The following is a 15,935-nucleotide window of genomic DNA, read 5'->3' on the forward strand; positions in this document are numbered from 1 at the left end:
TATCCAGTGACTAAGTAATCCCCTGACTGAGGGAGGGAGCCCAGCTGAGAAGGAATGAGCTGGGTTGGGCTATAAAGGCAGGAAATTGGCAGCAGAAAGGGGCTGCTGGGCAAGTCTGTAGTCACTCCCTGGGAGAAGGGAGGTAGGACAGGACTCATGGGAAGGCCCTAAGGTCTAAGAGGGAACAGACCTTGACTGCAGGCTGGAGGGTCCCTGATCCGAAACCTGGAGTAGAGGGCAGGCCTGGGTTCCCCAACCAACCACTGGAGGGACTACGAGACAGTGAATAGGAGGCTGCCTGAGCTTGTTTGTGGAAAACACTTTCCAATCCCAGCAGGTGAAACCATTTGGTGACCTGGCCAGAGGAAGGAGTCATGAAGAGGCAGCAGCAGCTTGCAGAGCGAGAGGTGCTGCAGACCTACATAGAGAGGTGGAGGGATGACATGCAACCACGGGAACAGGTGTCAACCTTGCAAGCTATTCCCCAGAACTAGTAGGAGGGGACACCATCTTAGCGGTGAGTGGAGCATGCCATCACAGGGGTTTTATATAAAAAAAAAAGCACAAGCTAGTATTAAAACACTATTTTAGCAAGCCATGCAGCCGCAGCAGATTAACCCAATTTTTGCATGCCTTAAACGTGATTACAACACTCATTATGTGGTTTGCCTCAAACAGTTATACCAGTTGCCCTATGATGAAGCAGCAACTGGTACAAAGTACAACCATTTCAAAAATGAATGACCAATACTGACATTTTTACTGGATGCATCTAGACCAGTGTTTCCCAAATTTGGGACGCCGCTTGTACAGGGAAAGCCCCTGGCGAGCCAGACTGCTTTGTTTACCTGCCGCGTCCGCAGGTTTGGCCGATTGCGGCTCCCACTGGCAGCGGTTCGCTGTGCCCAGCCAACGGGGAAGCGGTGGCAGGAAGCAGTGGCCAGCACATCCCTCGGCCCGGGCCACTTCCCGCAGCCCCCGTTGGCCGGGCACAGCAAACCGCGGTCAGTGGAAGCCACGATCGGCCAAACCTGCGGACGCAGCAGGTAAACAAAGCGGCCCGGCCCGCCAGGGGCTTTCCCTGAACAAGCGGTGTCCCAAGTTTGGGCAACACTGATCCAGACATATCATAGACCAGTAACCTATTTTTCCAATTTAGCCAGATTTTATCAGTTATATTTTAGCATTTCATTCGAACTGGCAGCATAAAAAACTGTTTTTAATGCAGACACTGCCTAGCAGAGAAGTCAAGCTAATGTGGAAGATATTGGGTTAGTCACCGAGCACAGGAGAAGCAAAAAACTCTTAGTCTTACCATATCATCTGTCAGTGTCTTGATATTTAAATGCTGTAAATTAAGGGGGAAAAAAAACAGTCATGTCACTACCTTACTTTGTAACAGCTATTTTACTTTAAGAGGATTTTAAAAATCTACAAAAACAGCAAAAGTTCAATATGATTGAATCCTTAAAGCTATTCTAATAAACTAATCTGAAATTACTAACTCACAAGAAATTGCCTTAGAAGTTAGTACTACTTCTATGGGTTTGGGGCGGGGGGAGTTTCTTAGATTTGCTGTCAATTGTAAGTAAGCAGTAACACCGAGAGACAACAATTTACATTTCCCAATGTGTAACAAAATTGTATAGTTACTGGATTCTTACTTGACTGAATGGAAAATAAGGCAATACCATGCAAGTACAGCCTAAAACAATTCAAATTTTACCTGTTGACCTGTGATAAGTGAACCCTAGAACACCTCCCACTAAATCAGGCAGGGGGGTAACCAATACAAAAAGTGTCTTTTGGTTCTAAACTACGGCTGTCAACTGCAGCAAATGCATGCGATTAACCCAAAACAAATTAACTAGTTTAAAAAACAGTCACAATTCATCACAATTTAAAATTGCACTGTCAAACAATTAAATATTTTTGGCCGTTATTCTACATTTTCAAATATATTGATTTAAATTACAACAGAATACGAAGTGTGCAATGCTCACTTTTATTATTTAACACAAATATTTGCACTCTAAGAAAGAAACAAAAGAAATAGTATTTTTCAGTTCACCTCATACAAGTCCACTCAGTCCTACTTCTTTTTCAGCCAAATCACTAAGACAAACTTGTTTATATTTATAGGAAATAATGCTGCTCGGCTCTTATTTATAATGTCATCTGAAAGTGAGAACAGGCATTCACATGACACTGTTGTAGCCATTGTTGCAAGGTATTTACGAGCTAGGTGTGCTAAATATTCATATGCCTCTTCATGCTTCGACTTGGAGACTCAAGTTTTCCACAAAAAGAAATGGAGTACTTGTGGCACCTTAGAGACTAACCAATTTATTAGAGCATGAGCTTTCGTGAGCTACAGCTCACTTCATCAGATGCATACTGTGGAAACTGCAGCAGACTTTATATATACACAGAGAATATGAAACAATACCTCCTCCCACCCCACTGTCCTGCTGGTAATAGCTTATCTAAAGTAATCGTCAGATTAGGCCATTTCCAGCACAAATCCAGGTTCTCTCACCCTCCACCCCCCCACACAAATTCACTCTCCTGCTGGTGATAGCCCATCCAAAGTGACAACTCTTTACGAGTTGTCACTTTGGATGGGCTATCACCAGCAGGAGAGTGAATTTGTGTGGGGGGGTGGAGGGTGAGAGAACCTGGATTTGTGCTGGAAATGGCCTAACCTGACGATTACTTTAGATAAGCTATTACCAGCAGGACAGTGGGGTGGGAGGAGGTATTGTTTCATATTCTCTGTGTATATATAAAGTCTGCTGCAGTTTCCACAGTATGCATCTGATGAAGTGAGCTGTAGCTCACGAAAGCTCATGCTCTAATAAATTGGTTAGTCTCTAAGGTGCCACAAGTACTCCATTTCTTTTTGCGAATACAGACTAACACGGCTGTTACTCTGAAACCAAGTTTTACACAATAAAGAGACAGCACTACAGTACTTGTATAAGGTGAATTGAAAAATAATATTTGTTTATTTTTTACTGTGAAAATATTTGTCAAATAAAGTGATCACTGTATACTTTGTATTCTGTGTTATAACTGAAATCAGTATATTTGAAAATGCAGAAAAGCATCCAAAAATATTTATAATTTAATTTGGCATTCTTTTAAGTGCCACTAAACTGTAACTCTCACTTTTTTAATCTCACAATTGTGATTTTTTTCATCTTTGACAGCCCTATTCTAAACCATAGTTGAGAAATTCTCAATTTGAAAGGAAAGGTGTTAGCTGCTTAATATATCATGTCTACTTGCTGAGGTCTCTTGTCCTTTAGGGCAGTTGGGAAAACACTAGTACAGACACCCTCCCAAAGATGTGACAACATTTAACAGCTGAGAAAATAAAATGTTACCCCATAATACGGCTGCCACCAAACACACAAGGGGTCTAACCAAGCAATGACCTAAATGCAGGGGTGTAACAGAAGGAATATTTATGGGAAAAATATTAAGTGTTCAGCATTGTCCTTACTCTGCCTTCACTGAAATCAACAAAAGTTCTATCACGGGACTTCAATGGGAGAGAAGTTAGGCCAATGATCAACATTTATGAAAATCTCTAAGTAAACTTACAGTGGGATGATAGCAAATATTGAGGATGAAATGAGGACAACTGGGTACAATAAGGTCTGATATTCAGAAGTAAGAGCTTTAGACATACCTGACAATATTGCCCTGACAGTTTCCATTTTCTACTGGAGCCTAGCTAACTGCTTGAACTGCTGAGCAAGTTTCTGCACCTCTGCCCAAGTTTCTCCACCTCTCATCATTAAAGCTTTTTCCCTTATTCTTACAAATCTTGTGCAAAAGGCAGCATGCAGCTCTAATCTTGGGCACATTTTTTTCCCCTGTAGACTCTAACCTATTCCACAGACAGTTCCGCCTTCCTTGCAAAGCGGCCACACTCACACAATCTAACTACTACTGCCTTAGCCGTTGCAGAATGACAGTCAACAGTTCCTTTCTTCTGTCCAAGCAGCCTGTGAACAGCTTCATTATCCAGGAAAGCAGAGACTAAGCTTGGTCTCCCAAATAACCAGAGCAATGTCCACACCATTCTTGTCCATAATGATCCTGGAAGCAAACCGTCTTTTATCCATTAAAGTAAACAGAACCAAGTGCTGATCCTAGCAGACTCCTAACATGGATTCTTCCAGACTATCCTTCATTTATGTTCGTAAACCTGCCACGTGGTCAGCCAGCCCACCCTCAGAGCATCATGGAGAACTACCCCTTGTTTATAAATTGTGAGACTAGAACAGGAGGCAGGGAAGGGAGGAGATTAGGTACATAGGGGGTCCCTTCATTTGTCCCAGTGCCGTATGGGAACTCCATGCCTGAGAAGTCACCAATATCATCCTAAACATTACCAACCTTTATATCCCAATGCATGAGTACTTTTACCATGCCTTCACAAACCTGCACAATCATGGCCCCAAAAGTCGACCTCACCAAATCGGTTGGCTACAGACCCGTAGCATTTGATGGTGGCGAGCTTCCAAACAGCAATGGCAACTCACTTATCCATTGAAATGGGGCACCACATGTTGGTAGGCTGCTGCAGGCTAGTTCTCAAGAAGGGTTGCCTTCCCCATCCTGAAATTCTCTCTCCACTACTGGTCAAGTCTGCTAAATGATCCTTTTCCACCAATCAGTGCTAGTTTACCAAGCCCAGAAACAGTGCTGCATAATCTGGAATTGCTCCAGGAACTGTGTCACTAGTATCAGTTGCTATGCCTCTGCCTCTTTTCCCTTGTCCTTCTACTGCTTCCTCCACCACTATTGAAGCTGTTGGAGAAACTGCAGCTGATAGTATATCATCTGGTTGGTGGTGCGTCAGGCAAAATCCAAAACCAATTTTCTCTCATTTTGAGCACTGAAATACAGCCCAAGCAGACTCTGCATATTCACGGTTGCCAACATAGTGGTGCGGAGCATTGTTGGATCCATGTTGGCAAGCTGCTATTTGAAAGTGGCACGAGGAAACATTGGGGTGGAAACAGTGCAAACACGGAATTTTTTAAAAAATTGAACCCACCTGGCGTCCGCTTTGCATCCACAATACAGAGCAAAAAAAAATTCCAAAATGCACACTGCTCAGTAGCAACGCAAAGGACCAACTGATGCCACATGCTTAGTATGTAGAGAGTTGCCACTGTGTACACACAAGGATGCATACTGAAAGAAGGTATAGCCTCCCGCATGCTCAGTGTTAGTACAGCTTACATCAGGGATTGGCAACCTTTGGGATGCAGCCCATCAGGGAAATCCGCTGCGGGCCAGGACGGTTTGTTTACCTGCAGCATCCGCAGGTTCCACCAATCGCAGCTCCACTGGCCACGGTTCGCTGTTCCAGGCCAATGGTGGCTGCGGGAAGCGGAGTGGGCCGAGGGAAGTGCTGGCCGCCACTTCCCACAGCCCACATCGGTGAACCGCGGCCAGTGGGAGCTGTAATCAACTGAACCTGAGCACGCTGCAGGTAAACAAACCGTCCCTGCCCGCCAGCGGATTTCACGGATATTTTTAGTAAAAGTCAGGGACAGATCACAGGCTTCTGCGAATGTGTTTATTGCACATGACCTTTCCGTGACTTCTACTAAAAATATCCATGACAAAAATTTAACCTTAATAATGGCTACCAGAAACAACTTCCCATTAGGGAATGTTTAAAGGGATTGGACAAAAGAATAAATAAAATATCTTGAATAAAAGAGTTTGACAAACAGATTAATGTTCACCAGCAGAACTGTAGACTTTAGTGAAGACTGCAGATACTTAACTTTTCAGAGAGCTAGATATTAAGGAAGCTAACAGACACTTTGCTCACCCAGCCTAGAGAGGCCTAAGACCAACAATTTTCAGGCTCGGCACTTAAACAAAAAAAAGTGAAAATACACCAAATTCTTATACTACTTAAAATACAAAAGTATTCAAGATGTCAGAAACTACATTTTAAAGAGCCATCAGCTTTTTGCAAGCAAGCCCCCAACATTAAGGGGGAGGGGAGAAAGGAATCAAGTATGAGTCATCTTGTGGGGAAGAACACCTTTGACCTTTTCACACCTTCAGTAGATCCTTCACAGCTACTTCTGGATAAATTAAACAGAGGATAGCTGCTCACTGTCTTTTAAGTCTTCCAAATTAGGGGAAGAGAAGCATAGACAGACTGCTTACCATAGTCGCAGATTGTGAATTTCTCCTGAACACTGAGTTTTACAGCTGGGTTTCAGTTTCGCTGACCTGGGAATGTAGTGGTTGTAGCTAGATACACAAGTCTGCAAGTCAGGATTTGGAGACCATTCAAGTCAAGATTGTTGCGAGGGGCATCCATTTTTCTGAATGTGCAAACGATATGCCTAAAAAATTAAGAAGTCTAAGATGACTCATTTTCCAGGAGCCAGAGTTGTTTGTCTGACCTGTTCTCAGACTAACTCAAAACAAACCTTCTTGGTTGGGTCAATTCCAGATTATCCATTGGTAGCCAGACCCAAGACATGAAATTTTCAGGGTCAGGGAACAGATTTGGTCCCTGGAAATCAGATCTTTGCAGAAATCCTGGTAACCCAGAGACATGCAGTTCTAGACCCAACATTGATGTTGACTTAGAAGACAAAGTCAAGTTCCAAGTTTGCCATTTCTCTTAACAGAAACGCTTCTCTTTTCCTTGTCACATGGAAATGAGCGAATCTCCAGGAAGAGATCAGAAAGTTTGTCTTCGACTCAACATTAGCCTCAAGACCCCAGAGATAAGCAAGGATTGTGGTTTCTTAATGAAGATAGTTTGCCAAGAGAAGACATGGGATCCCATATATGCTCTCTTGCCTGCAGAGTGCTATTACCACAGTAAATTCTCAATGTCCAAGGAGTTCATGCCAGCCCAAACAATAGGAATTGACTGAAAAATAAGGTGGCTAGTCACAAGCCTAAGCAATCTCATGAACCAGTCAATGAGATGTCATCTCTGACACTGAAGGACGTGAAGTGCCTTTACTGATAACCATTTGAGCAACCCAGAAGCCTCTGATATTTTAGGTCCTGTTTCGGCCACTTCAGGCCCAACCTCCACCTTAATTGTTATCAAAAGATTGAGAGGGTAAGTACCCAAATAACCTGTAGAGCTGTTAAGAAGCCCAAGAGCATTAGAGCTATTTAGGCTAACTCCCAAAGGGAGTCAGACCTAAATACCTCTGGGGATCAGAGCCACACTGGCTTATATTTCTCATTTGGACAAAAGTATTACTGTATTTCATTGTTAGAAAAATAGTAATAGACATAAAAGTAAATCTTACATACCTCAAAAAAAAATATGGAAGTACCCAGGCCAAAAACTGGATTAAAGAGTTAAGTTCATATATCAGTAAATGAAAAATTCAACATGCAATAGTTTAAAGCCATAACTTTTATATTAATAATCTAGGTCATTTAAGTTAAAGCTGCAAATACAAAGTTAAGGCTGTTAAGGATACCTTAGCTCTGCCCCTAAATCCTAAGACAGTTTAAAGTCTTGTGATTGCATTTTATTCCATCTTCAACAGTTGAAGCTATTATGCTATATCCACTACAGAGCCAGCAGGTTTATCACAATATATTGGCATGTGGGGCATCTCCCTCAGACCACATCAGCTGAGCTAGAGAAAATGGATCCAGAAGGTGGAGAGCAATGTTACTCAGTTCAAATACCAGCCAGTAAAAAGATTCATAACGCCTGAAGTACAGGAAAAGGAAGTAATATCTTGAGTTTGTGGTAGGAGTGCAGACCAGACTCAGAAGAAAGATAGGCTGAAAGTGAGCAGAACGCTAGAGGGCAAGCCAGGCAGTAGGGAACTGGATTTGAAAATGGTGTGCTGATCTTTGTGTTAGCTATTGCAACTCATTGTGCCTAGGATACTTGCACCATTATTTCTGGCAACCCCAGTAAGACAGTCCTGCTACTTACTCAGATCCCGCTATGGTATGGTAGAGCCTATTGCTCAGAGCCCATGCAGGACTTGCTTCTGAGCTCCTGCTATACAGGGTCTGCAGCTAGATTTCTACAAGACAGGTGTACCACAACAATTACGACACATTTCAGTTGAGGAGGTGGGTTACAATATGTGCCACCATTCTGCACCACCATTCTGCCAATTCCTTCTCTCAAAAGAAGGTAAAGCAAATATAATAACGGTCGTGACCTGTTTGCTTCCTTGCCTGAAGCCAAAAAGAACTTTCTCTGGATGAAGTGCAATGAAAGAAAAGAAAGAAAAGACTTGTGGTTTGGAAGAACAAATACTTATGCTCTGGAGCATCAGGGAGCGAAGAGCATTTGGAGAGTTTCACAAAGCATCACTGCACCAGAACCAAGAAAAATCACGTCTCTGAATTACCAAGGAATTTAAAAAAAAAAAAAGTGGAAACTAGAGAGTAGCCTTAGTAGCTTGTAACCACCGGCAAGAAGAGGACCAGGCAACATTCTACACAGTTGGAAGCCGATGAGGATAGGTAGGTTGTGACTATCAGAGAAGACCAGGACCAATTCCACACAGCTAGAATTATCCAATCATTATTAGGTTCTCAACTATGGATAATGAACAGAAAAGACAGCTGTACAGGGCTCACGCTGGAGAATGACTGCTCATCCCAACCCACGAGTCAATCAAGCATTCCTACCGAGATTTCGAGCCATTTGAGGAACACAAACTATTTTTGTGAGAGATTCTGTGCTAGAAAGAAGTGGGAAGGGGGGTGATTTCCACAAGGGACAGATTGATAGCATGACAACATGCTGTCCTCCTGCATACAAGACACAAGATGTGACTAAGATTGGTTAGGCTTCTCAAGTTAGCATGCAAGAATCCATTGGTAGTGGCTATATTAACCCTAATGACACTTCAGATTTATAGACTGCTTCAAAGAGCTTTGAAGAAGCTGAAGAAGAGGAACAGTCAAGTTACCTTTTCTGAGATCCTTCTTGTCCCACAAGCGAAAAATTCTGGAAGTAAATCACTAGCTAGGTAGGAAATGTGAAGTAGAGGGCTATGTTTTTGTAAAAGATTATTCCATATTCTTTGGGGAGAGGGAGATGTACAATTTAGCTGACCTCCACCTCATCAGAAGGGGAGCCAATCAGGCTAGCTAAACTAGACAGGAAGGCATTGAACTACCAACAAAAGGGGAGGGTAAAAAGTGGAAACAAATGAGCACTCATTTAACACACAAAAAATCAAGATGTTAAGAATAAAATAGTCAAGGCACCACGGGATGTGAGGAGAAGAAATTCTTTAGTTACCTATACACCAAGGCTAGGAGCTGGAGCAATAAACAAGAGGAACTGGAACTGCTGATTTATGAGCATAAATTCAACCTAGTTGGTATTCTGAAAGCTGGTACAAAGATGTGCATGAGTGAAGTTTAAAAATTACTGGCTATGACCTACTTAGGAAACACCAAGTGGACAAAAGCAGGACAGTGGCATTCGGTCAAAATTAGCATTACTCATTCCAAGTCACTGACAACTCAGGAAAAACATGCTAAAGCACAAGATGGGGCACTAGCTAGGTGTTCTACAGACCACTAAATCACCCGAGAGAACAAGACAACCAGCTCCTAAAGCACAGAGCTAAGGTGTAGGAAAAAAGCTGGGTGAACATTAGGGACTTCAGTTTGCTAGGCGACTGTGTACTGGTAGCACGTGATATCCTTGGAACTGCTAAAAATCATACATGACCATTTAAGTCAAGAAGTGTTGTGTCCAAAATTGGGAATTTCTATAGTAGAGCTCACTCTAAACAAATGAATTCCTCTTTAATCACAGTACTAAAAATTAGTGTTTGCTTTAGGTGCAAGCGATCATGACTTGCTACATTTGTTATCTGCCCACAAAATAAAGTCCAAACCAGGAATTAGTATATATTTGGTGCTTTAAAAGGGCCAATTTCATAAAGCTGAAAACAATTATGAGCCAATTCAGCTGGGAGAAACAATTTAAGAAAAATGTGATTGATCACTGGGAATTCTTTAAGAATACTTTACTAGGTGCCCAAACACCCAAACTCTCCCAATCAAGAAAGAGGGACACACTGATTAAACACAACTACCTTAGAGGTGAAGTGAACGTAACTATAGAATGCATCCAATGAAGTGAGCTGTAGCTCACAAAAGTTTGTGCTCAAATAAATTGGTTAGTCTCTAAGGTGCCACAAGTCCTCCTTTTCTTTTTGCGGATACAGACTAACACAGCTGCTACTCTGAAAACTATAGAAATGTTTCCCACTTGTTACATATTCATTTTTAACAAGGGAAGCTGACAGCTCCTAATTCATATAGAAAATTGATGAGATACACAAGAGCACACAAGGAGAGACCAGGAGAGAGGCCCTGGAAGCCAAATTTAGACTGCTAGGTAAGAGATTGAAGTCCAGAACCTCCATGGTAGCATTCTCTGAAATGCTTCTAGTTCCACACACAGGGCCAGTTAGACAGGCAGAACTGCAGGGTCTCAACATGTTGATAAGACAATGGTGTAGGGAGGAAGGGTTTAGATTTATTAAGAGCTGGGGAACCTTTGGGAAAAGGGGGAGCCTATACAGGAAGGATTGGCTCCACCTAAACCAAAACAGAACTGGATTCCTGGCACATAAAATTAAAAAGGTCATCAAGCAGTTTTTAAACTAACAGCTGGGGAAAAGCCGACAGGTGCGGAGGAGCAAGTGGTTCGGACAATGTAGCCCATAAAGCCAGTTTGCAAGCTTGCTATTGTGATGTATTACAATGTACATTGGTAAATTCTGGCTCCTTCTCAGGCTTACCATCTGAGGATTGTCCTTACCACACAACCCAAGGGTCATCTCACAACGTTGAACTCTTGAGTTTTCTAACCCTGTAGCCTGAATTGGGACAAGAACCTAAATATCTTCTGGTCAGATCATTGGCGACCCATAATAAACTAGCCCATAAATTCAGGTCAACAGAGACATCCTGTCATAAATATAAAGGGAAGGGTAAACCCCTTTGAAATCCCTCCTGGCCAGGGGAAAGCTCCTCTCACCTGTAAAGGGTTAAGAAGCTAAAGGTAACCTCGCTGGCACCTGACCAAAATGACCAATGAGGAGACAAGATACTTTCAAAAGCTGGGAGGAGGGAGAGAAACAAAGGGTCTGGGTCTGTCTTATGCTGGGTCTTGGCCGGGGATAGACCAGGAATGGAGTCTTAGAACTTTTAGTAAGTAATCTAGCTAGGTATGTGTTAGATTATGATTTCTTTAAATGGCTGAGAAAAGAATTGTGCTGAATAGAATAACTATTTCTGTCTGTGTATCTTTTTTGTAACTTAAGGTTTTGCCTAGAGGGGTTCTCTATGTTTTTTAATCTAATTACCCTGTAAGATATCTACCATCCTGATTTTACAGGGGGGATTTCTTTACTTCTATTTACTTCTATTTTTTATTAAAAGTCTTCTTGTAAGAAACTGAATGCTTTTTCATTGTTCTCAGATCCAAGGGTTTGGGTCTGTGGTCACCTATGCAAATTGGTGAGGCTTTTTATCCAACTTTTCCCAGGAAAGGGGGGGTGCAAGTGTTGGGAGGATTATTCATTGTTCTTAAGATCCAAGGGTCTGGGTCTGTAGTCACCAAATTGGTGAGGCTTTTTACCAAACCTTGTCCAGGAAGTGGGGTGCAGGGTTTTGGGAAGTATTTTGGGGGGAAAGACGCGTCCAAACAGCTCTTCCCCAGTAACCAGTATTAGTTTGGTGATGGTAGCGGCCAGTCCAAGGACAACGGGGGGAATATTGTGTACCTTGGGGAAGTTTTGACCTAAGCTGGTAAAGATAAGCTTAGGAGGTTTTTCATGCAGGTCCCCACATCTGTACCCTAAAGTTCAGAATGGGGGAGGAACCTTGACACATCCCATAGGGGAGGGTCTATTAATGGAGATTCTCTATACCCTATTAAGGAGGAGAGGATGGAAAACAATAAAATTTGGTTAGGATCTGAAGAAAAACAGTCAAAGAAAAAAATTCCCATTCAATTACATTACATAATGGCAGACAGCTAAAAAGTGAATTTTTTTAAGTGCTTATATACAAATGCTAAAAGTCTAAATAAGATGAGTCAACTAGAGTGCCTCATCCTAAATGAAGATATTGATATAAAAGGCATGACACAAACTTGGTAGAATGAGGATAATCAATGGAATATGGCAATACCAGGGTACAAAATATATCGGAAGGAAAGACTAGGTTGTGCTGGTGGGTGAGTGGCACTCTATGTGAAAGAAAGCATACAGTCAAATGTAGTAAAAGAATCTTGAATGAACCCAGCTGTGCAATGGAATCTCTATGGATAATTCCATGCTTGAAAAATAAGGATATAGTGGTACTGACCACAATGGTGAGAGTGACTGTGAAATGCTCAGGGAGATTAGAGAAGCTATAAAAATAAAAAGCTCAATAATAATGGGGGATTTCAACTGTCCTGATATTGACTGGGTACATCTCACCTCAGGATGGGATACAGAGACAAAATTTCTTGACACATTAAATGATTGCTTCTTGGAGCACCTAGTGCCGGAACCCATAAGAGGAGAGGCATTTATTGATTTAGTCGTAAGTGTAGCACAGGATCTGGTCTAAGAAGTGAATATAGCTGAACTGCTTGGTAATAGTGACCATAACATAGTAAAATTTAACATCCCTGGTGGGGGAAGGGGCGACACCAAAGCATCCCACCACAGTAACATTTAATTTTAGAAAGGGGAACTACACAAAAATGAGGAAATTGGTTAAAACAGAAATTAAGAAGGTACTGTGCCAAAAGTGAAATCCCTGCAAGCTGCATGGAAACTTTTTAAAGACACCAGAATAAAGGCTCAATCTAAATGTACACCCCAAATTAAAAAACATAGTAAGAGAACCAAAAAAGTGCCACCGTGGTTAATCAACAAAATAAAAAGCAGTCAGAGGCCTTTTCGCAGTTAGAGGCGAAAAGGCATCCTTTAAAAAGTGGAAGTTAAATCCTAGAGAGGAAAATAGAAAGGAGCATAAACTCTGGCAAGAGAAATATAAAAATATGATTAAGGAAGGCCAAAAAAGAATTTGAACAACAGCAGCAAAAAACTTTTGCAAATACATCAGAGGCAGGAAGCCTGCTAAATAACCAGTGAGGCCACTGGACAATCAAGATGTTAAAGGAGCACTCAAGGAAGATAAGGCCATGCGAAAAACTAAACCAATTCTTTGCATCGATCTTCACGGCTGAGGATGTGAGTGAAATTCCCAAACATAAACCATTCTTTTTAGGTAACAAATCTGAAGAACTGTCCCAGATTGAGCTATCATTAGAGGAGGTTTTGGAACAAACTGATATCTAAACAGTAATAAGTCACCAGGACTAGATGGTATTCACCCAACAGTCCTGAAGGAACTCAAATGTGAAATTGAAGAACTGTGGTATGTAACCTATCACTTAAATCAGCTTCTATATCAGATGACTGGAGGATAGCTACTATGACACCAAATTTTTAAAAAGGCTGCAGAGGGTATCTTGACAATTACAGGCTGAGAAGCCTGACTTCAGTACCACGTAAACTGGTTGCAACTGTAGTAAAGAACAGTAAAGAACATAGATGAACATGGAAGAGTCAACATGGTTTTGTAAAGGGAAATCATGCCTCATCAATCTACAAAAATTCTTTGAGGCAATCAACAAGCACATGGACAAGGGGGATCCAGTGGATATAGTGTACTTAGATTTTCAGAAAGCCATTGACAAGGCTCCTCACCAGGACTTGAAACAGGAATTAATACAGTGAAGTCCTATAGTCTGTAGTATGCACAGGGTCAGACTAGATTATGAGCCAATCCCTTCTGACCTTAAAAAAAAAAAGATAGCAATAATCTACAATTAAAGTGGGTAGATCTGATGAGCAACAATATGTTCTTTTTTACAGCACTTTATGAAACAGTACTTTAAAAACATGATTGTTAGTCTGACAACATTTTCTACCTTTGATTTCTAATTTGCAGCCTTAACATGTAGTTAATGTAGGGTTTTGAAATGGAAACATACACCACCCTGTCCGAAGGCATTTATTTGGAAGGCAGTCTGGAAGAAGTGATTAAAGGTTGAGTTACACTGACATGATTGTTACTATGTAGTAACAGTCTCCAGGACTACACAAGTGTGTTCATTTGAATTAGATATAAAAAGGCAATTTTGAATTAAATTCATAAAGAATGTGTAGAAAGACATTAAAATGCAGTGACAAAATTTCATGTCATAAACCAGAGTATTAATTCAAGCCAACAATGATAACATGAAGAATTATGGAATTCCACAAAACTGTAATGAGGTGTTCTAGGTAACATCTGTTCAGTAATCATTCCTATAAAATAGATTAATTTAGATTCAAGATTTTACACTGCAGTATCTCCAACACTAATTGAGTTGCTTCATAATTAGAGATATTTACATCGCGAAGAAATAAGAAAAAAATCATTTGGATCCAAATAAAGAGGCCATTTAGTCTCATCTGTAAGATTGCTTCATAAATTTCCAGACATTCTGAACATTAAAGTGTCATTCCGCTTTTTCCAGCAAAAAAGTTGGCGCAAATGAGAAATTATTCATAATTCACATGAACACTGCAGACTGACAATTGCTGAAGACTGGTCAAAAGTGCACTCTGAAATCAATCCAACTTCCACTGAAGTGAGTGGAAGTGGTCCCATTGATTTCAGTTAGAAACAGATATTTCCTTTTGAAGGTTAAAGTTTATATGTGAAAAGACTCCGGGCATGTCTACGCTACAGTGGCACAGCTACAGCACGACAGCCAAGCTACCATCACACTCTAGTGGGGACATTTCCTACAGCCACAGAAGGATTCCCCCCCCCCACAACCCCCAGTCAAGCTAGATTATCTACCTCTCTAAGAGACAGCAACCAGGTCAACAGAAGAATCCTTCTGTTCACCTACCTACATCTACACCAGGGGCTAGGTCAACCTACCTACAGTGCTCAGAGTACACAACTTTTCACAGCCCTGAGCAACAGGTCAGCCTATATCTTAGGTGTAGGCCAGGCTTCAGTGCCAGCAAGCAGCAATTAAAAACTGTTTAAACATCAGCAGCAATAAGCCAGTTGCAGAGTCACACGGCAGCAGCAAAGCTCAGTTTCCCCACATACACAATTTCAGAGTGGAAGGTGAATCCACATGAATGTACCTCTCAACTCTGAGGCCGTGTCTACACTAGTTTTGTCAGTAAAAGGCAGCTTTTGCCAACAAAGTAGTGGAGGTGTACACATTACAATGCTACTTTCGTCATCAAAACTCTATTTTGTTGGCAAAATAAAACCACCTCGACAAGTGGCATAGAGCTTCCTACGACAAACTTAAAGCGACAAAGCAGCAGCGTAGACACTGCCATTTGTTACGTCACCATAACTGGCTTCCCCCAGTAGCCCACTCTGCTCACTGTTTTGAACTCGGCTGCATTGTATACAGCTACGCAGGCATGCCCTCCTCCCATTTCGAAGCTCTGGGAAGTTCTGACAGCTGAGCATGCCAAACAGGAAATCACTAACTCAGAATCCTGCTCTCCCCAGGCAATAGGAACACAGAGGCAATCAGATGGCTGCTGCTGGGGGGGGGGGGGGGGGGGGAAGAACTGCTATACTGTATAGAGCCAGGGAGGGAGGCAGTGGCTGATGTGGAGGGAGGTGTCACTCTCTCCCTGCCTCAGGACTGGTTACTTCCCACCGCTGTGAACTTAGAGACAGCATGCCAACACACTCCCCCACCACACACAGTTTGTCTAAGGGCATGGCCACACTTGCAGATGTGGAGTGCTTTGCGTTAAACCCACCTTCATAGAGCACAGTAGGGAAAGTGCTGCAATCTGTCCACACTGACAGCTACAAGTGCA

General features: G+C 41.9%; 1 protein-coding gene across 1 annotated transcript in view; it reads right to left on the reverse strand.

Moving 5' to 3' along the window:
- Positions 1-15,935, reverse strand: part of DIAPH3 (diaphanous related formin 3) — a 531,747-nt gene that overhangs the window by 507,068 nt on the left and 8,744 nt on the right. Inside the window, exon 2 of the mRNA XM_077806852.1 lies at positions 1,316-1,348. Coding sequence (XP_077662978.1) covers positions 1,316-1,348 — 33 coding nt within the window. The remainder of the gene's footprint in view (positions 1-1,315; positions 1,349-15,935) is intronic.

Source organism: Eretmochelys imbricata, chromosome 1, assembly GCF_965152235.1.
Source record: "Eretmochelys imbricata isolate rEreImb1 chromosome 1, rEreImb1.hap1, whole genome shotgun sequence".
Taxonomy (NCBI): domain Eukaryota; kingdom Metazoa; phylum Chordata; order Testudines; family Cheloniidae; genus Eretmochelys; species Eretmochelys imbricata.